This window comes from Tubulanus polymorphus, chromosome 3 (genome assembly GCF_964204645.1).
Source record: "Tubulanus polymorphus chromosome 3, tnTubPoly1.2, whole genome shotgun sequence".
Lineage (NCBI taxonomy): Eukaryota > Metazoa > Nemertea > Palaeonemertea > Tubulaniformes > Tubulanidae > Tubulanus > Tubulanus polymorphus.
In genome coordinates this window covers 27,741,928-27,765,296 of record NC_134027.1, presented here as the reverse complement: position 1 = coordinate 27,765,296, position 23,369 = coordinate 27,741,928, and the positions used below count along the sequence as shown (strand labels likewise).

The 23,369-nt window shown below is 37.4% G+C and overlaps 1 protein-coding gene across 1 annotated transcript; it reads left to right on the top strand.

Annotated features, from left to right (window-relative positions):
- The first annotated feature begins 1,100 nt into the window (after positions 1-1,100).
- LOC141902276 (uncharacterized) lies at positions 1,101-21,666 on the top strand. The gene is made up of 43 exons (XM_074789924.1): positions 1,101-1,112; positions 1,253-1,907; positions 1,991-2,326; positions 2,814-2,986; positions 3,514-3,724; positions 3,895-3,930; positions 4,016-4,096; positions 4,453-4,613; positions 5,196-5,388; positions 5,593-5,741; positions 5,823-5,970; positions 6,911-7,090; positions 7,179-7,457; positions 7,841-8,095; positions 8,837-9,013; positions 9,389-9,497; positions 9,579-9,687; positions 9,933-10,182; positions 10,568-10,864; positions 11,058-11,239; positions 11,352-11,511; positions 11,760-11,903; positions 12,005-12,125; positions 12,348-12,571; positions 12,747-12,944; positions 13,258-13,350; positions 13,429-13,682; positions 13,879-13,941; positions 14,303-14,420; positions 14,535-14,702; positions 14,780-14,852; positions 15,120-15,305; positions 15,624-15,747; positions 15,825-15,928; positions 16,368-16,470; positions 16,588-16,735; positions 17,557-17,690; positions 17,783-17,865; positions 17,980-18,106; positions 18,566-18,718; positions 18,995-19,127; positions 19,881-19,910; positions 20,467-21,666. The coding sequence occupies exons 1-43, from the start codon at positions 1,101-1,103 to the stop codon at positions 20,475-20,477; spliced, it is 6,945 nt and encodes a 2,314-aa protein (XP_074646025.1). The 3' UTR covers positions 20,478-21,666.
- The last annotated feature ends 1,703 nt before the right edge of the window (positions 21,667-23,369 follow it).

Genomic DNA, 23,369 nt, shown 5'->3' with positions numbered 1-23,369 from the left:
TTCGTTGGGAAAATTTAAAAATCGTATTTTGATGCCCTCAGGACGCCAGAAAATAAATCTGCATAACGCCAAAATATGAATTTCATTTCAGTTCCTCTGGGGTAAAAGAAAACTGCAGATAATGCTAACAACATTTTCTATTGTGTTCAGAGAGAACGTTTCATTTTCGATTAGACGAAAATTTTCTAATTCAAATTTTCCATTAGAAAATTATATTTTCTCTTTTTTAAATTCATCCACTTCGGACCATGAAAATTCATCTCGATAAAACATCAAATCAAGTTTATGCAATTGCTACAAAATATTAGGAGTGATAAATATGAATTTATTCAAAATAAACCGCTTTGGATTCTAATGAACAAATTTAAGTTTAATAAATCTGGATGACGCCAAAATGTGAATTTCATTTTAGTTTCCTCTGGATGGAAAAAGAAAACTGCTGAACAACATTTTCTATTGTCCCGAGAACGTTTCGTTTTCGATCAGATTGAAATTAACGTTTTTTAATTGAATCTTTCTGTTAGAAATTAAATAATTCATTATTTTTACACCATAAAAATGTAATTATAAATATACAAAGTACGTTCATCTAATGATGTTTAAAACAAACTACGAAGCGTTTATTATTGATAGGAGTTTGTCATAAAAAAGAGTTCGGTATCGAATAATCAATGAACTTATGAAAACTGATGATTATAAAGTAGAGAATCAAGATAAAAAGTCTATTGGAGTCTATAGCATTGCACTGAATTAGGCAAATCGAAATTTAGACGAATTTAACTTTCTATTAGAAATTAGATTTTCTATAATTGAAAATTGAATTTTCTATGAAAAAAAGAAACTCACTCTTTATGATAGAAATAGAATGGTTTTATTTATTTTCTATTTTCAGGTTTTATCGATTTTCCTGAACATGGTGTACTTCGATTATCAACCAGAATATAATCAATATTTCACCGTTTTGAGTCAGAGTTATCTGTGGTTTCAATTATCGATCGCAAACTGCGAAAATTGATTTTAACGAGGGCGATTTCCCCGCTAAAAATCATAGAAATTTGGTTTTAAAAAAAACATGAAATTTTTGGGGGTTGGTTTTCATGATGAAACTTGAGGTAAGTGAATTTTTATAACTCATTTATTGGTCCATGTGATGATGTATTGAAACAGAGAAGGCATTAACTTCAAACCAGGTCCGTAGAGTAACGCACTAATAATATACTTTCTTTTCACAGCAGTTGTTTCATCGTTTTAGAATTTGTTAGTCATTGATGAGTCTTTTGTAGAAACTACAACTACTTCAACTACTACAGAGGCAACTACAACTACTACCGAGGCAACTACAACTACTACCGAGGCAACTACAACAACTGCAGCTCCGACTACAACTACCACAGAAGCAACTACCGCACCACCAACTACGACAACCACAGAAGCAACTACCGCACCACCAACTACAACTACCACAGAAGCAACTACCGCACCACCAACTACAACTACCACGGTACCAACTACCCCAGAGCCGACTACAACTACCTTAACATCAACCACTTTGGCCGTTACTTCAACATCCACGGTTCCATCTACGACATGTGCTCCCGGAAGTTCAAATTGTCCGACAACTTCTACATCTACAGAATCTACATCTACACAGCCTTCATCTACAGACTCTTCATCTACAGACTCTACATCTACAGCCTCTTCGTCTACAGGCTCTCCATCTACAGATTCTTCGTCTACAGGCTCTCCATCTACAGGCTCCTCATCTACAGGTATTACAACTACAGCAATATATTCCACATCTACAGCAATAGATTCTACCGCATCTACGCAATCGACAACCACTGAAGTGACGATAACTCCAGTTTCCGGTTCCGGTCCCGGTCCGCCGCCTGATATAGATTTATCAGGTAATATATGTAGTCATCTTATTTACATAAATTAATAATTAATCGTTAATATTCAACTGATCAACTGTGAATATTACTTTCAGATATAAGATATCACTTGACCGCACACTTTCACTACCCGCTGACTTCGGTTAAGACGACTTCCGGTTCTTATACGTTTCAAAATGACGGCCAAATATCCGGTTTCGATATCAGTGACGTCACGAATTTGAAATTGAGTAAAGAGAGTTTTTTAGGCGAAGGAATCAATATCGATCCGGTGACGAAATCATGTCTGAAGGTTTATCCGTTTGGACAGTCGCCTACGAACGAGCACCGGTGTACAGTACAGCCTGAATGGTGTTATAGCGGGTTGACTGTAGGAATGTGGGTGAAATTCCTCAACTGGAATAGCGGCATCAAAACTATATTCTCTACAGGTAAAAACTAATCAAACTTCTTCTCCGAAAATATCTGCTCTAGTTTAATCAAAGTCCAACGATAAAAGTAACAGCTGCAAATTCTAAAATGAATTTTCGGTCATTTTCACGTCCTGAACTAATTTAGGTAAAATTACAATTGATGAAATGATTAATGATATGATATGATGATATGATATGATATGATATGATATGATATGATATGATATGATATGATATGATATATTTTCAAGTAAAATTTTTACAAAATTAATGAATAAGGAAATGGATTGAAGATGTAATAATATTAAATGAGGGACTGCTTTGAAGCAACATTTAGCTTATACAAGAAAGCAGCCCTAGAAATAATTCTACAATTGATGAAATATCTTGATTATGTTCTAACAGTGTCAGGATTTTTCATTTAAATATCGGCTATGTCAATGTAGTTGTCACTGTAATTCAGAGGCAAAATGTCGTCAGTTTTTGTCTGGTACTATTTCGATAGGAGCTGATCAGGGTTACTGGGTCTACCAAGACGCTACTAATTTACACGCTCAACTTTCTACCAATAACAAGAAATGGACGATACAAATATCATTGACTGATAATCTCGGGGATTCCCCGCTCCACACCTGGATTCATATCGCTATTCGCTGGAGTTTAAGTAACGGGTTAGATGTGAGTAATTCAACAAATAGTTTTAAATCGTTTTGTTTGGGTTTATTCTTGTTGATTGTTAATAAGAACCACAAGTAAAAACCGGTACTATCGGGATCCATCTCCACAGTTGACCACAGAGTCAGATGTAACTGTATTACCGGGACTATCGGGATCCATCTCCACAGTTGACCGCAGAGTCAGATGTAACTGTATTACCGGTACTATCGGGATCCATCTCCACAGTTGACCACAGAGTCAGATGTAACTGTATTACCGGTACTATCGGAATCCATCTCCACAGTTGACCGCAGAGTCAGATGTAACTGTTAAGAGTTTAAATTGGTTCAATTTTAATGTTCTGTTGAGTCTAATTTCACTCGGAGAACTCCAATATGCATATGCTAATCATAATTTGAATATATTATGCTAATTAGCTTAGCCGCCATCATGGATTTAGGGAATTTCCCAAATCGATAGAATTTTCAGTCCAGCCTTGAGAAATATTCATAAAACAAGGAAGTGAAAATGTTTTTTTTTCAATACAGATGTTGTTGAATGGAGTGATTTATGGTTCAGATCGATTAGGTCAACAATTAACCACACCCATCACAAGCCGCCCTGTGTATCTATATGTTGGTTGTAGAACAGACTCTAGTGGTAACTATGTCGATATCACTAACGCGGAAATCGATGAGATCGCAATTTGGGAATGGCCAATACGTGATAACCAACTGGTGATGGTTACCGGGGCTTTAAGTAAGTACGACGATTATTAATTCTTTATTCATCCTCAATTAGATAGAATACACAATTACAATAGGTATACATGGAACATGACAGAATTAGTAAATCGATGACAGTATAATTTGCAATGTTTTCAAGTGAATTTACAATAATTTAATGGCTCTTATTCTATGTATTTACAGATTACATATTGAATGGATTACCCACAATGCCACCGTGTAAGTGTCGTCTTTCGATTATTCAATATTTCATATTTCGGCTTCATTTGAATATTTTTAGATATCTGTTATTCATTTATTTTAGTAACGACTGTAAAACCTCCGCCACCGAAACCGGCTTATCCCTATGGTAACACCAGTCGACTGTTGATTGATAAAGATGCAGGTTTGTTATCCCAGATAGAGTCCCACAATAATATACTGTATTCGATTAGATTTATTGAAACGATACCGCACAATGTGACGACTGTTGAATAAACGGCCATCATCAGAATACAATAACCATAAACGGAAGCATCTTCAAACGGAATTGATGAATATGTGAAATGAGTTTATAGGTGTTTCATCCATTCTGTTTGGGATGAATTCATCTGGTTATGTCTATTAGTCAACAGGTGAAACCGTCGCCGTTTCGTTTTTACAGAATTCTATTACGGCACTTTTTTCAATAACCTGTTCTATGTTTATGATGTTTATTAGCACTAGCTCTGCGATAATGATTAATATTGTTATTTATTTCAGGTTTGAATCCATATTACACGTCAGCTGATTTTTATTGGCAGTTAAATCCTATCGATTCTAGTAGTAATGGCGCATATACGGGGTCTCCCAGTTCGGCTCAAGGTTTACTAGGTTTCAATGATACGGCGTTCATGTTACCAGCGAACGATGCTTCAATCCCAGTAAGTTTATATCACACTTACTTCGTAAGGATGTCTTTTTTTATTGATGATAACTTCTGAACCCACTGAGCATCACAGCAGGTTCCCCTCAACCCCATCTCTGTCTGCCCGGTGCTGGAGGACCAGTCTCTGTTTGCCCGGTGTTGTACCAGTCTCTGTTTGCCCGGTGCTGGAGGACCAGTCTCTGTTTGCCCGGTGTTGTACCAGTCTCTGTTTGCCCGGTGCTGGAGGACCAGTCTCTGTTTGCCCGGTGTTGTACCAGTCTCTGTTTGCCCGGTGCTGGACCAGTCTCTGTTTGCCTGGTGCTGGACCAGTCTCTGTTTGCCCGGTGCTGGACCAGTCTCTGTTTGCCCGGTGCTGGACCAATTTCTGTTTGCTGCTTGCTGCTTCACTATCAACTACATGATAATGAAAAATAAATTCGGAATTGTTCCCTAGACCCTCTAGAGCATTTTGATTTTAATCTCTCCTTTTATTGAGAACCTTGATGTTTGTTAATCTCGATGGGAGGGAGCGAGAGAGCGAGAGGGAAACTCTGCCACCAGCTCTGCACGATTGACGACATGTTTGTAATATTTGTAGGTTGTTGGACCGAACTGTTGTTCAGATGTGACGTCATGTAGTTCTACGGGTTTTAGTGTCGGGTTGTGGGTAAAAGTACCCGCTGTTATTAACCACGCTCCAGGTGAAGCCGTCATACTCGTGGCCGGGATGCGAGGGCCACAGGTGAAAGGTTACGCCATCTTGTGGAAAGCCGATAAACCAATTATCAGAGGTTAGTAAATATCAGAGGATTTTGTTTTGTAAATTGTGAAACTGTCATTTATAATTAATGGTGTAAAGTTCATTCTTCTGAATCTTATCGAAATCCAATCTTCACAGAAACAATAATTAAATGTTGTTTTTAAGATCTGATCGTTACAAATAAAGTAACGGGGAATAGAATAGAATACACAATTTATTAATTTCTCTGCTGCAGTTTCTGACGGAACGAATGCGAAAGATATCGAGATATCTTCAACATTTAAAAAAGATTTCTGGCACAATATTGGATTCGTTTATAAGAATGGTGAATTATCTGCGTATTTGGATGGGGTTAAACAGACCGGTTCAGTGCGAACTGTTTCCGTAAGTATCTCCCCTAAAGCCAATTAGCGTTTCTTCAGTTTATGGTGTGGTCACTGTTTTTGAATATCGGTATATTTATAGATGACTCCGATTGGATCCAGTGGATCTGCTGCTGATATAAGAGTAGGTGCTGCCAGCGTCACGTTACCAGGGGTTACTGTAGCACATTTTGTTTGTTGGAGGAAGATGTTGTTTGATTTTCAAGTTCATCGATTTCTAGGAATAACAGGTATATATCGTCGTATAGTGCTGCCACCTCGCTATAGGCTGTTTCTACCCTGGCACGTGGAGTTACACCAGACCTACTTGCCACAGCAGGATCGGAAATATATCGTAAAGTAGTGCCACAGCGGATAACTTCACTTGCCAGGACATGAATCACATAATACTTCAGTTTAGTGCCTGCTGGGCCAGTCTCTGCCTGGTCTGAATACCAGTCGTTGTTACGGTTCCGAACAACGGCTAGGTACTAGACTAGTCTCTGCCCGGTGCTGAAGTCTCTAATGCCCGGTGCTGGACCGGTCTCTATATGCCCGGTGCTGGACCAGTCTCTGCTCGCTGCTGGACCAGTCTCTGCTCGCTGCTGGACCAGTCTCTGCTCGCTGCTGGACCAGTCTCTGGCCGATGCTGGACCAGTCTCTGCTCGCTGCTGGACCAGTCTCTGCTCGCTGCTGGACCAGTCTCTGGCTGATGCTGGACCGATCTCTAATGCTGGACCAGTCTCTGCTCGCTGCTGGACCAGTCTCTGCTCGCTGCTGGACCAGTCTCTGGCCGATGCAGGACCAGTCTCTGCTCGCTGCTGGACCAGTCTCTGCTCGCTGCTGGACCAGTCTCTGGCCGATGCAGGACCAGTCTCTGCTCGCTGCTGGACCAGTCTCTGCTCGCTGCTGGACCAGTCTCTGGCCGATGCAGGACCAGTCTCTGCTCGCTGCTGGACCAGTCTCTGGCCGATGTTGGACCGGAATCCCACCAACCATATAATAATGAAAAATAAAGTCGGAAATGTTCCCTTGAGTTGACGATCTTCTAGAGTCTCTTGAGCATTAGTGTCTCGTCGTTTGATTTGATTCTCTTCTCTTAAATAGGTTTTTAAGATTTTGAATGGTTGTTGAATAGTTGATTTATTGAATTCATTCACAAGATGTTGACGTATATTTGAATATTTGTAGCGTCTGAACTGATATATCGTAACGATCTAGCTGGCTACTGGAGCGCTGATACATTCAATGTTAAAGCACAGAAGATAGGAGCCGCTTACTGGGGTCGAAACAGTGGATTTGTCGCGGGTTACGACGTCAAAGGAAAAGCAGTTTCTGTGATCAATAATCCTGACGGCTGGATTTTATTGAGTCAGTAATATTTGCGTGTCATGAATAGTGAATTAATTAATTCATTACTGCTGGGTTTATTTCAGTTTGTAAATATCTATAATTTCAGCTCCACACAAAGTAAAGATAACTCGGGGTATGGGAAAGATCGCCGGACATTGTTTGACGAATTTGGAAGCTTGTAACTCGGGCTTGTCGTTCATGTTACTGTTTAAACTGACGGAATTACAAAGTGCATCCACTCAGAAATATCTAGTAACAACAGGAGAACAAGATTATAATTCACGAGGTTTTACTGTGTATCTGGCTGATAACGCGCTGTTTGTCGGGATGGCGAATGGAAAACGATTGTGGAAAAGTAGAATTGATCGCACTTTTCTTCCTATTGGTGAGAATTCCTTACACACTGACTCCTACATCAACTCAATTATCTAAATCTTTATCATCTAAATCTTTATCATCGTAATCTAAAGATGTAAAGATATCAATTAGAGTAGAGGAATTTTAAAGTTTTTTCATTGAAGTTGCTTTTCTAACAGCCATCATCAGGTGTCTGTTAGAAAATAGCCCGAACCTCTGTCTCAATGAACTGTTCATTCAGGGATTTCACTTTCATTATAACGTACTATTAAACTGATAAGTCGTCACATTACTGAAGATATCTATTCCTTCGAGTCTTAATTTGTATATCTATGTGTAAGTAACTATTTGTCGTCTCAACGATAACGAAGTCTCGAGCAGTAGCGAGTTTGACTCTCTATTCTATTTCAGACACGTGGCTTCATCTAGTTGTATCGTGGAACGCCGAGAATGGTTTCTATGTGGCGATTAACGGACAGATTTTATCAGTGAATAAACAAGGAAGTCCTGATGTCAGATACAGAGACCGATACACGATGTTTCTTATGGGACGAGAAAATAATGACGAATTCGTAAAAAATTTCGCCTCGTTTATATTCGATACGTTCGCGTACACTGAGAAATACATAGAACCGTTTGAATTCAGGCAGACATTCGGAATAACAGGTAAATCACTATCCTGTACTACATAACTACATGTACAGCTAGCTGTATGTACATGTACAGCTGTATGTACATGTACAGCTGTATGTACATTAACATATATACTGCACATCGTCGACTATTTTCAACTGATAATCGACCAGATTATCGTCGAGTTGAAATTTGACCTAAGAGTGGTATCATTGAAATTTTATATCACTATGGAACTGGATCCTGAATAGTAGAATAACCCCTACACTCTGACGTGGAAAGAGCCGTGTTAACCAGGGCCCAGTTTTAGAGACTGGTTAAACCTTTAACCCGGGGGTTAGCTCAATATTGATAATGAATTGAGTTAAGCCCCGGGTTAAAGGTAATACCAGTTTATAAAACCGGGCCCTGGAGTAGAATCAATAAAACGAGACAGATTGTACTTAATATGCGAGATTGTTTATTTGAAGTTCGAGTTTTCGTTACTGATGTATAAAAGCTTCATCAGGTGAATGAGTCGATGCATTAGATTCTAATGAAGTGAAAACTGGTACTTCAAATAAACAAGTGACGCGTATAAAGTTCTATCAGTCTCATTTTACTGACTCGGACAAGGAGGACACGTAGATCCGTAATACAATCAATATCTAATAAATACAAATTGAAAAAATTGAAAAAAGAAATTTATTTATTCAATCTAAAATTAAAAGACTCAACTTTTCAGACTATCATCAGATCAGGTGTTTGATTGGTTCGCGTCGCTAATTTTTTCAGATAATGATTATTACTCGACTTGTGTTTATTACTGGCAGAAACAACAGTTTATTGATAGTACAATAGATTTACTGTATGAGAGTAAACAAACAACTAAACCTCTACCGGGACTATCACAATCTGCGACTCCACGACAACACTGGATTCATCTAGGACCTGCTGGTCAGATTATACTAGGTCAGTCTCCAATCTCCCCTATGGAAAATTTAAAAAAAGATTCGATAGATTTGGTATTCTGTATGTAGAAATCAGGGGCCGGTTGCATAGTCATGGCTTAGATTTAAGATCGATCTAAGACCAACTTAGTTCTATAGCCAATCTAACAACTTGAGACCAGTCTTAAGATTAGTTTTGAACTCAAGCCACGACTTTGCAACTGGCCCCAGTATTCTATTGATGCTAACTTTGCTGTTGATGAATGGCCTCAATCTATTTTCTAGTACACACGTCTGATATTTCTATCCAACTAACATTTATCCATCTACTGAAAAATTTCTTTATATAGAAAAATTTCTTCTATTTTTCACTGATTTGTTTTTATTTTATTTACAGGACAATTCGCTGCGGATCATTTCCTATCTAATTTCACAGTATCAGCGTTCAGTATCGCTCTGTACATCAGAGTGAATAGAATCACTCAAAATGTTGTCCCTCTCCTCGCGTAAGTCTCCAGTATTTACTCGTCAATTATCGTGAATAATGTATCATACAATAAATGAAATGACGTGTGTTTTGTTTATAGATCTGAAGCTTTGCCCTATAGTTGGAAATGTGAACTATCAACAGTCAATAAAATGCTTCAACTTATCATTCAGAATAATGGAACTCGACATATTTATAGATCATCGAAGGTGAGAATTATGAACCCAGTTTCACAGTCGACTGTTCTCTAGAGTTAGTTCCACCAATGATGGAATCTTCAACTGTAGAACTGGATCCACAACTGTGGAACGGATCCACAACTGTGGAACTGGATCCTTTAAAACAATTGTTACCACAAAACGATTTCATAATGAAATCGTACTGATAAGTTGCTCAGGAAGTTCCTGCACTTGATTTCTAATAAATGAGTTAATCGAATGAATGTTGTTTTTAGGAAATTCCAATCGGGAAATGGATGAATGTCGCGTTCACCTACATGGACGGAAGCGATCCCGCTATTTATTACAATGGTAAAAAACTGAGTACAACCTATTCGGAATCATCTAACGGAGTTTCAGAATCTGGCGCTGTTCACAGTCTTACAATAGGTGGCGCTGCGGTCGAGGATATAGATGTGTTTAATGTAGCTGTTTGGAACTCGATTATTTATCCGAGTCATTCTTACAAATTCCTGGGAATGGACAGTGAGTAAACATGGAATAATTATACAAAATCTAATGAATACAAATAACCATTGATGAAACATTCAGATTTAAGATATGAAATCCCTGCACACTAAGAATAAAAAGAGTCTGAAATGTTTCTTTTAGCTAGTGTAGTTTATTCAACGTTTCCACTATATCCTAATAGTCATCTTCACGAATACTGATGTTGTCCTCATTATAACAACTGATGAAACAATCAGGGCCCGTGTTGTAAAGATAATTTCAATTCTACAATAAGAATAAAAAGAGTCTGAAATGTTTCCTTGAGTAGATCATCAAGAATATTACACGGAACCATTGCGGACCTCTGATCTCAGTGTGGGATGCGAAAGGTTTATATGAAATGTATTTGTCTCTATTTCAGGTAAAACTGCTCCATTATTCAATAACAGCGTTTATCTATGGATGATATCAGGTCCTACCGTAAACATGTTTACACAACCGACCCTTCACGGTGGAGCTACCGAGGTCCAAGATAGATTCATGACGGGGAAAGCCCTATTTACCGATGGTGCTACTCAGTGGATATCATTAGGGAATCATTCTCGAGGATGTATCACAGATCCAGCTCTTTGCGTCAATGGTTTTATGATTAGTATGCATCTAAAACTCTTCTCAAAACAAACAGGAATCATTTTAACATCGGGAGCTCATGATAACAGTAAGTAGATTTGATAGTTCGTATAGTAATAAATAGATGGCATCTGCGTCAATACAGAAATGACTGTTTATTTGCATCTCTGATTAAACTTTTATTTGTTTGGCTGAAATATCTAATAATGATAGAACCAAAAGTCGAGGCGTTTGATTCAGTGAATGATCCTCAATAAAATGATTTATGATTTCGTTTCCAGGCACGAAAGGCGTCAGTTTTGAACAGAATGAATCGATGATTGATATTACTGTCGCTAATGGGACGATGGTTTGGAAGAAATCCGTCGATGTCCCGATTGACCAATGGTTCCAATTTCAAATTATTTGGATGAGCCAATCAGGAATAAGCATTGTACTGGACAGCCAACGGAAATTAAGTCCGGTAAGTATCGATGATTAACATGGAAGATTATTTCACCGCTTTTTGTTTTTACTATGTTTCCACTTGTTTCCACTTGTTTCCACTTGTAAAGTCAATGTTTGAATGTTTACAGGTGGCTCGCACTGAACAGTCGAGGAATTCAGTTCTATCTGAAGTCACTTTAGGAAAATCAAATATTGATAATTCTGGATTTCTGAAAGCGACATATGACGATATTTCATTGAAATATTATCCGACTGCTAATGATTTCCCTGAAGGTTTCTCATTACAAGGTAAAGTATATCGAGTCGATCTCACTACTGTTTTAAAGTCGTCTGACAACCATTAATTACGTCGTTGATTTAATCCAAATGAAAGACTAAAATCTAAAATGATTGAATTTGAAATACAAATTGAGTCCTGAAAATAGAGTCGACCGCAGTAATGTGTGACAACTCAACGAGTTTTACAATCAGTTCTACATATCTCATGATTTCATGAGTTAATTGGTGTTTGATATTTTCTGTATACTCTGTTCTAGAATCGTGTTACCAATCCAGTGAACAGGTTTTCTATATCAGTGAAGATGACGGAGTTTATAAAACTCAAGGTCAATACGTCACGGATCGTCATAACTCCAGTAAAGGCGCTTATGACGTAGGAACAGCAGGATACATCAAACTAGGTATTAATTCTACCCCCTATTACCGGGGGGAGAGGGGCGTGAGGGGAGTTTTATTTATTCAGGTTATCAGGCTAATGTAACATATTTTTATTCTATTACAGGTAATTTTAAAGGCAGGTGTTTGAGTGATCCAGCTCTTTGTACTAATGGAATAACGTTCTCTATGTGGGTCAATATCAAAAATTGTCCCCCAGCTCAGCAGAAAGAAGGAACTATATTCTGGTTAGTATTAACATTGCGCGCCACCTGGGCCCGGTTTTATAGACTGGTATTAACTCAATTCATTATCAATTCAGTTAATTATCGTCTATGCTAAACTAACAAAAAGTTTCACCTGCACCGTTATGGCTTAAATTCAAGACCAGTTTTAGACCACCATGACCAAGTTTTAAATGTGCTGCCCCCTACCGACGTTTTAACGGTTTATTTACGGTTAATTCACAGTTCTGGGTATCGGGCATCTCGCGGATTCCGTATTTACATGACGTCATCGACTTGTCGGACCGATACGCTGAAAGCGGAGATATTCTTTGATATGACAGACGGTAAAGAGACGTGGAGAACGTCAGCGATGATTGACATGAGGGAGTGGTCTAATTTAGGGTTCATCTGGAAAGGAGATGGTTCTAATAAAGGGTTCTTTCTGTTCATAAACGGGAGACTTAATAGTAAGTATCTGATTATATAGAAATAAAGAATTATAGAAAAGTTGATGATAATCTAAATGAAATAGGCTACAAATCTTGTCTTTTTTGAGAAAAATTAAAAATTAATTTTCTTTTTTGAAAATAAACTATTTGATTGTATTCTAAATGAAATATGAATGATATTTCTATTTTCTAGTGTCAACTACAGTCCCATTCGCTAAAGCGAATATAGGTATTGACAGTTTACAGATGGTTTTCCTAGGAAAGAGTTCGTACAGTCCTCCGCAGAACGCTTACGTTGTTTATGACGATGTAGCTATTTGGGATCATGCACTTTCTATAACTGATCCATTCCTTACTAAAACATTACTGGGAATCTGTAGTAATGGAATAGGTAAATATAATTTATCTACTTCCCGGTACCCTGCACCACATCAGCCTGGTAGCCTGCACCCCTCAACCTGGTACCTGCACCTCCAGCCTCGTACCTTGTACCCCTTCAGTTTGGTGTTCTAAACTGACTGAGCGGATGAGGGGTACAGGCTGAGGGGTAAAAGTTCCAGACTGTTGTTTGAGGCAACAAATTGATATTTGTATTCGAAAAAGAGTTAATAATAACGATAGAATAAGCGGTACTGGACCCTCAACACGTGGAAAATATAAAAATATCAATCGGAAAAAATTATGTGTTCTTGTGTATTTTGTAGAGGAAGTGAATCCAAATGAGTTTACTCGACCTCCAGTTACATTTTACCCTCCAACATCAACACAACCAGTTACACAACCGTGGGTTACTCCTTGTAAGTAGACGCTTCTATAATACCTGTATCATCCGACATCATCGAATTAAATAATTCATCTAATTCCTCTTAATTCAGATATTTGCGCCAGCGGTTGGAAAGATCGCGTTTGTTTGGATCAAACTGCCGAGAACGTGGCTAAACTCGCTAAAGTTGTGACGTCAGTATCGACGGATGAAGTCGACACGTATCTCAATATGTTAAATGTAGCTTCTAAAAATGGTGGATTGAGTTCGAATCAAGTGAGCGCGACTATTAAATGGACCGGTTTAATCGCTACTGCTCCTCCGCCTGCTGCTGTTAATAACACGGTGTTCGATGATCAAATTCAGGTAGAATTATCGAGTTTTATTCCAGAAACGTTTTTATTTCATACAAACAAAATATGGATCACGATTAATAAGACACTTTATCCGTAATGAGAATCACATAATGATGAAATCAAAATAAAGCCGGAAATGTTTCGTTGAGCTAGTGTGTGTAGTTTATTCAATGTTTTCACTATATCCTAATCATTTTTGTTTTTAGAAATATCTCACAACAGTAAGTGACATTCTGAACCCGACTAACGATCTGGGAAATGTAGATAAGGTGAGACTTATAAACAGTTACATATTGACTGAAATTTCAAATTCAAATTCAGATTTAACCGAATTCCTACCAGATTCGAATCATAACGGTTTTAATATAATTCCACGCGTTAATATATTCTCAGCCCAGAATAAAGCCTTCTCATACTCTATCCTAGTACTCTGGTATACTTTAGCTTGTCCCGTCAAATATAGTCAATCAATCGATATTTTCAAATGAAATCTTTACACCCCATTGTTCATCAAACTAATTTCAGTTTTTTATCTGCTGTAAAGCCATTGAACTTATTGTTTATGGATTTTAGGCAGAATAAGTTATTTTTATCATTAATTTCTAATTCATAAATTTTGATTGATTGCAGTCTAATATCAGCTCAATACCAGACAATACAGAGACATTCGTCAGTTCATTAGTTGACAAGTTTACTGAGGGAAATATTCCGAATTGTTACACCAAGAATTTCAACTCCAATAATGCCAGTAAGTACTACATCTCGCCTAACTTACATCTCGCCTAACTTTCAGATAAGCAATTCTTGCCAGATTAAACTGAAGACCTAGCTCTAACCTTCAGGAACTATTTTCTATTTTTAGTAATGACTGTTGGTAAATTAGTGGTTACAGATTGTCAAAATGAAACAATAAGTTTCCCTAGTTACACTGATACAGCAGTTAAAACAACTCTTACAAAATGGCGTCCAGATTACAGTGATTTTATAGAACTACCGCCTAATGACATTTTAATGGATCACATTGTTTCTGGTAGGTTTTAATTCTCGACTTCGATTTGTATACGAACTATACGAAATTATTTAACACGTTTTTCATGTTATTTTCAGGAATAAAAGCGAATTTAGTTATGTGTTTATACAACAATATCGGACATTTTTATCCATCTTCAGTTGAACCAAAGTAAGTATAGCGTTTATAAAGGTATCAATTTGCTGCAACCCAACAGATATTCATTACTCCAATTTGTGCTATCGTCAACATGTGTCCAGTATTTCGCCTGAGACTTTTCTAATTGAAAATGAACTACAAACACCAGAGATTACACATTTTATCAGCACACTTTCACAAACTGATCGTCCACACTTCACACGTAGTGGTGAAAGTTCTAAGATTGATACTCAGAATTAGGCCTGATTTTACTAATGATATTGATTTCTATTTTCACAGTTCTCACACAATAAATGATAGTGTAGTAATAGTAAACAGTAATATAATCACAGCCAGTGTTTATCCATCTCGTACTACTGGATTTAATAACGGAGGAGTCGTTAAATTCAAACTAGCGCATCAACAGGTTAACAGCGGTAAAACTAAACTGAATGTTTATTGCGCATTCGTCAAACGCGTTTCAAAGTAAGTTCAACTTGACATCATCAATCTGTGCCTTTTACAATCTACATTGATACAGCGGAACCTCGGTTATAACGATTTATCGATTATTACAAACCTAGAATTTCGAGCCAAATAAGATTAACGGTTATTAGAAATTTAGTTTTTTGTTAAATAGGAAAATTTCGTTCATTCTGGATGCGACAAACTGTAGTAATAAGGAATATAACTATTCTTTCTGGTCCCAAAAAGTGAATGAAACTGTTCTACTCGGTTATATCGTTGATAATAATGTTTTGTGTAGTAGTGGTCATCATGTTGTATATATATATATTTGTGTAGGAACGGACATATAGAATGGGGCGGTGATGGATGTAGAGTAATCTCTACTGATAAAACACATACAACTTGTGAATGTAATCATTTGACTAATTTCGCCATTTTGATGCAACCGATTCCTGTTCATGTAAGTCTATAATACACGTCTTCATTAACCACTGAGCTGGAATTTAATGGATGAAATGTTGATGTTTTATTTTATAGACTCCAAGCGTTCATGAAACAGTCCTCAGAATTCTGACCTATATCGGTTTAATCGTTTCATTGTTGTGTTTATCGTTATTCTTCACTGTACTCGTTTCTAATCGGTAAGTATTGAATTGTCTTACACAACCAGAGTCCATGGGGCAGGGGTCCATTGGACAGGGGTCCAGGAGGCAGGGATCCACGGGGCAGGGGTCCAGGAGGCAAAGAGTCAAGGGGGGGGGGGGTCCATGGGACAGGGGTCCAGGAGGCAGGGGTCCATGGGGCAGGGATCTAGGAGACAGGGGTCCAAGAGGCAGGGATACATGGAGCAGGGGTCCATGTCTTGCAGCTAATCATGCATAGTACTTAAAATCAACAAGATCATCTATTGATACGCAAGATGAATCGATGCTTATTCTTATGGGAATTCGTAGGTTTTTTATACACTTGTATTTTGTGTATTTTCAGACACCTGTATTTTGTGTATTTTCAGACACCTGTATTTTGTGTATTTTGTGTATTTTCAGACACCTGTATTTTCTGTATTTTGTGTATTTTCAGACACCTGTATTGTGAGAGAAATTTCATCCATCTGAATTTAGTGATTGCTATGATTTTTGCTCATTTCTTCTTCTTATTGAGCGATTCTGCTTTAGTGAATAAGGTAGGCCTTTAAAATCGATCAGCACATTGTGAGAGATGGATGAATACCAGTTAATCCCGCAGTTTGGCAACTATATAGACATGTGTATAAATTTACAATTAATATGATTTATTATAGAATTTCTGTAAAGCAGTATCGATGCTGATTCACTATTTCTATGTGGCGACATTCGCTTGGTTATGGATTGAAGGATTGTATATATTCTACGCCGTCACGTCAGGTGTCACTAAAGGACGAATCAAGTGCTATATTCCGTTTGCTTGGGGTAAGATTTCGTTATTACAAGAAACGATACTTCGAAAACTGCTGATATCATCAATGTTTACATGGTTGACGTCATAGCCAATCACAGCCCTATCCCTAGGTCAGGTGACTGACGCGATAGTTACCCGTAACTCTAACCCTAGGCACGACCTGAGGCTACTAATCCCGGGTGACTGACGCGACAGTTACCCGTAACTCTAACCCTAGGCACGACCTAAGGCTACTAATCCCAGGTGACTGACGCGACAGTTACCCGTAACTCTAACCCTAGGCACGACCTAAGGCTACTAATCGCGGGTGACTGACGCGACAGTTACCCGTAACTCTAACCCTAGGCACGACCTGAGGCTACTAATCCCAGGTGACTGACACGACAGTTACCCGTAACTCTAACCCTAGGCACGACCTGAGGCTACTAATCGCGGGTGACTGACGCGACAGTTACCCGTAACTCTAACCCTAGGCACGACCTGAGGCTACTAATCCCGGGTGACTGACGCGACAGTTACCCGTAACTCTAACCCTAGGCACGACCTAAGGCTACTAATCCCGGGTGACTGACGCGACAGTTACCCGTTACCCTAACCCTAGGCACGACCTGAGGCTACTAATCCCGGGTGACTGACGCGACAGTTACCCGTTACTCTAACCCTAGGCGGACAGTCGGATGACCAGCCACTTCTGACCTTAGGCCACATGACAACTGGCAGGACAGTCCGATTGAGTTACTAATCCTAGGTGGAATAATGCCACATAATTTTTTTCGTCCTAGAATAAAAGTGACAATCAACTTTACTTAGAAATGAGATGATATATTTGTAGGTATACCGTTGATAATAGTTTGCGCTACAGCTGGAGTTAATGTTGAGGCGTATGGTTCTCCTATTAGATGCTGGCTTTCAACACAAGGAAATTACATCTACGCGTTCATCGGTCCGATACTGATGTTCATTGTGGTAAAATCACTTAACAACTTTTTATTGAGATAACAAATAAAAACAGGTGGATAATTTGTAAATATTGATTATTATTTTTTGTTTCTATTCAGCTCAATATGTGTGTGTTATTGATAGTTATGTGTAATATCTCAACACCAGCGATTAAACGAGAAGATCTGATAGTAGACCTCAGGTACTAATCATCTTACCCCGTTCTCTCATAAATACACTCAAACCTTACTCGTAACTGGGACCTTCGGGTTTTTGTTGTCGGCGATATTTTCTAAATGCGTGTTTCATATTATAGAAAGGCGACGTGTAACGGAGTATTGTTGTTACCAGTGTTAGGAATATCGTGGTTACTCGGTCTGTTCTCCGTGTTCGACTCGGCGATTACTGTGCAATATTTCTTTGTCATTTTCAACACGCTACAGGTAAATATAAAACGGGTTCAGTTCACGGAGTAAAACTAATTTATAACAGTTTTAGAGATAATTAGTAAAATAATGAATAAATGAATTATATAATGATACATCTCCCGGACCTGATGAATTGCCTGGATCCGTAGGGTCCAGCCTGATGGAGTGCATGGTCTGGGCTGAAGGGGGTTCAGGCTAAGAGAGGTGCAGGTTTTAAGGGGTCTAGTCTGAGAAAGGTTTCAGGCTGAGAGGGGTCCAGTCTGAGAAGGGTCCAGTCTGAGAAGGGTCTAGTCTGAGAAAGGTTTCAGGCTGAGAGGGGTCCGGTCTGAGAGGGGTCCGGTCTGAGAAGGGTCCAGTCTTAGAAGGGTCCAGTCTGAGAGGGGGCCAGTCTGAGAAGGGTCCAGTGTGAGGGGGTTCGGATGCAGTCTTCAGATCAGAGACGTGTATAGTTGATGTGTGTATATTATTTTGTAGGGTGTTTATATATTTATATTCTACTGTTTGGGAAGTGTTGAATTAAGAGCTGCTTTAATTCAAATGTTCCGATGTCGTCGCCACAGAAAACTGAATTCATTACGCAGTGAATCACCGGATTCAACGAATCTATCGGCGAGTACTGAAAAACTAGTGAGTATTCCAGACATGAAACACTCCGATCAGATAAGGCGCACTAGAAATGAAAAGAAATGACTCAATGAAACATTTAACGCTTTAATTGAGATTATTAGACACTTTATGAATATTCTGCGAGTAAATTTGTATCATTTGTTACGTAAATGTTTATAAGTACAAATGCGCCGGTTCCGACTCGATTCGATTTTACATACTGTGCAGAGACACTTGTACTTGATTGACGTGTATTAATTTTTGATGTATTTTTGATGTATTTGTGATGTATTTCAGCCGCTATGCGTGCTACAAGACTCACAAACTGCGGGAACCAGCACTGATTATGTTCCAGTGAAACCTCAACCTAGAAGTCGCCCTGTAACGCCTCGATCTAAACCGAATACTCCTCTTACACCTCCACCAGTCTGTAAGTATTGAGTATACCTCTCGCTATACCTCTCAATTTCCCAACATGTGTTTGACTGTAGCAATGTCATAAATGAAAAATCAAATACTAGAAAAATATACGAAACATTTCTAATGTTTGATTTTTGCATTTATTGAGATTCTGTAAGTTCATAAAACAGTGATTATAACATTTCGGCTGTTGAATTCCATCATTAGGGGGCGCTGCGGTTGTTTTAAAGTTGGTTCAAAGTTAACCAGTGGATAGAACTGACAGTTACAGTTACAACTACATCGTTATCGTGGTATTCACGTGATGGTTAACCTTGACCCCGGTGACAACAGCCGAAATATTGTGGTTTCTCTTTCTCTGTATCTGTGTAAATTTCCAGTAAGATTTTCTATATCTAAAACTCGTGAATTATTGAGAGAAAAAAACTAGAATATGAATATAAACTCTAATATATATATATATATATAGATGATTGTTAGGTAACTAGTTTCCTCTTACTAACATGAACCACTCCCTCTTACTCTCTTTCTCTTACTTTCTTTCTCTGTCTCATTACTTCTCTAAATCACTCGATCACTATTAACAGCAGTTTAAAACAGTAAGTAATCAACCCCGTCATTTAATAATCGTTTAAATATTTTCAAACATGAAAATGAAATCATTATTTTTCCTATACCCGTTGTCGGCGTTATTTCTTTCTAAACGTTTCTTCCAAACCAAACATTTTATACCCTAGTTTTAGTGTAACCCATCTCATTTTAGTGTTACCCAATGTCCCACAAGAAACTCATTGTAAGTAATAAATACATTGTAATACAATGTTCCCTTTCATGTATTACATTATTATATTCATTTAGTTTGCATGAAATTCTTAATATATAAAAAGTCCGAAAACTTTAGTTACAATTTCTAGATTTAAGATATATAAACTTTATATCATTTCTCTCTGTTAACTTTGCTCTAATAAATATGTATTTAAAATATCCAATAAATTAAATTTTTTTATCATATTCATAAATTCTCAATTATTGAAAGCATGGTTTTAACTCTCTTTCCTGCGAAAACTTCAAACTCTTTTTTTTAATTCTTATCTTTCTGTGGTGTTTTAAACGGCGTTGAATTTAATCAGTGAAAAATATCGAAATTTTGAAACATTGTAACATTGAAACATTGTAACATTGAAACATTGTAACATTGAAACATTGTAACATTGAAACTTTGTAACATTGAAACATTGTAACATTGAAACATTGTAACATTGTAACATTGAAACATTGTAACATTGAAACATTGTAACATTGAAACATCGTAACATTGAAACATTGAAACATAATATTTTTGTTTTTAGATGTTCCCTAATGAGACCAACACGAAACACGCCACCTTTCGACATGAGATGAAACTAAATGAAACTGCACGCCACCTGTCGATGTTTAGTGGAACTGATTGAATCTATATATTTTTCTACTGTTGTCCGTCAAGCGATGTCTGTGATAGACCGGAACTAGGCGGATATATTCGCCTCTCGCTGTGAAGTGGTTTCACTACTGGAAAGATTTTATTTTTTCGAAGATGAATTACGTAGTTTTCACAGAAAAAGATGAATTTTATAGAGAAACAAAGTGAAAAAATCCAATAAGTAACTTTAAAAACTTGTTGGGTTCAGATGGAATCCTAGGGAGACGTGAATCCTGTAATCGCTAATATAGATTTTGAGTTGCGAGTTGTTGATCATTTCAATTAAACATTTTCCGTTCTAAATTCTTTAAAACCTGTAATTAACGATACAGTTAAACCTGACAGCTTCACTCTGACGTGGTCAACTTGGACTTTTGGCTGAATTCTAAATACAAAATCATTTTTTAACTTCAACTCCTTAAACAGAGATTTCACCAAATTTTGACCAACTTATCCGAGGTGTAGCGAGGTTTATATCTGTAAATCTTCATTTTATCAGTGCCATATAAACATATGCTGTATGTAGTGTAAGACACTGTAAGCAGATAGATGTATTAATATAGATTAGATTAATATTGAATATTGTACTGTTTATGCTGATTAATATATGCTGATTTATGGTAATATATGCTGATTTATGTTTCTAGTGATTGTTAGTAGGTTATTGTATTCAGTGGTTATTACTGCTCAGCTGGTCTACTACATTTTAACTACGTTTATCACTCCTCAAATTCAGTGTTCAGTTTGTAACTTCATCGATGTAATTTTGTTTCGATTTTATGTAGTTCAATTCAAAAACAGGCCAATATGACGCACATTACGGCCAATATAACGCACAGTACGGCCTATCATCATGATTTAATTTTCGGTGAAAATAAGAATGAATAAATCGCATATTGTCGATCAACTTCAAATTCAGGATTTAGATTTTTTTTTCGTATGATATCGAGACTTGAGACCAGTGACCGAACTACACTGAGACTCCGCCCACTTGTCAATCAATCCGTCCATGTTTAGCTGCTGGTTATCATTTGTCGTCAATAAAAATGCATTTGATTTGAACAAAATGTTTTGTATATTGTTTTTGTGGTGGCTTTTGAGGTGGAAATTCAATATTCATTGACAGCGCCATCTATACTGCCGCGAGGGAACCCTTATTGACTTATCTTAGCGCCCTTAGCGCTTATCAGGAAAAGTATGAAATAATTTTAGTAAAAATTTCAAATGCAATTGGATTAATTTTGTTATAATAATAACAATAGTTAGTAATGATAATTATTATTACCGGTATTTATTATTGGGGATCGTGGTGAATTTATTGTTAAAGAGAACTAATTTTGTCATGGTGAATTAGTTGTTGAATTGTGATTTTTATTAAAGAGAAAATGTAGTCGAAATCATCATCAATTCTTTCAGTGGCCATGTGTAATTAGAGAAAACCCCTCAGAGTGCCCATCATTGTTACCTAAAAAGTAGGAAAATCAGTAGAATTTTTGGAGCTCCGTAGAGTGAAAACTGTAAGAGATAGAGCTTTATGATAATTGAAACGTTTGTAGGGTATGACCCTTGGAAAATTTTGGTGATAATTTTTCTCACTAAAAGTGACGTCTTTTGGAAATGAGCTAATAAATTATTGTCGGTGATCTATTTATTTGATAACCCATAAATAGCATCAGCTAACAGCTGGCAATGAAATATTTCAAGTCTAAATCAGAAATATAAATCATTTGGGTAGTTATAGTTGGAAAATGAGCTTATAGTTAGACCACGTGACCTCCGGATAAGCACCCGCTACTTTCAAATGCAAAAAACCAAATATTTTGAATAGCAACACCACAAAACGCAGCATAAAAACAAACTAACGTTGCGCTGCCATCTAGCGGCAGGTTTCTCTGCTGAATTCTATGCGAAAAACTAAAAATAAAACTGCTTTAAGAAATGTCGACGAACAAGTTCTTTCATGGCAGTTGAGGATTCCACGTATGGCAGGCGAGGATCCACCAGGTTCGCTAGTAGTTAGTTTGTCGTCCGAATTTTGGGAAAACACTCCACTTGACGCCCGCGCTCTTATTTCAGGATTAATCCATTTAGGTCTGTCTGCAGAGTTTCCAGAACCTGTCATGTCAGGGCCCAAGACCTGACATGACAGGTGGGACCTCAGGTGACAGGTCGATTCGCTAAAATGAAAATCGTTATGACTGAACCGATGATAGTCGATTAGAAGATATGATAGGCGCGGATTTAGAACAAATGATAGCCGATAAGAACACAAAGAACATATCGTAGTGCTTTCTGAATATGTTATTCAAAAACAAAAAACAAACTATGATGTGTTATAAATTCATTTAAGAATTTATGTTTGTCCGTTTATAAAAAGTTGTTGAACTATATCGCCTTATAATAATAAAGATGGAATGATTGTGAATTATTGGAGAACATTGAACGAATTGTTTACAATTAATTTATTTTTTTGTAACACGAAACATAAAAATATCAAGATCAGGCAAAATGATACCAGTAGTGCCTTGTAATCATAATCAGTATTAATAACACTCATTAAGATTAGGCCCTATATTATTATATATTATTATTAATTACTCGCAATATAATTAATTAACCAAGTGTACATACAATTCAAAAACATTTCAGTCCAAGCTTATAAGTTGACATAAATTAGACATAACACTGATTAATTAGTGAGGCCTCACACGGCAACGCGCGCTATTTTGCAGAGCTTCGGGACCTGTGGTGACAGGTCTGCATTAAAACTGATGAAATGAAGGAAAACTTTAA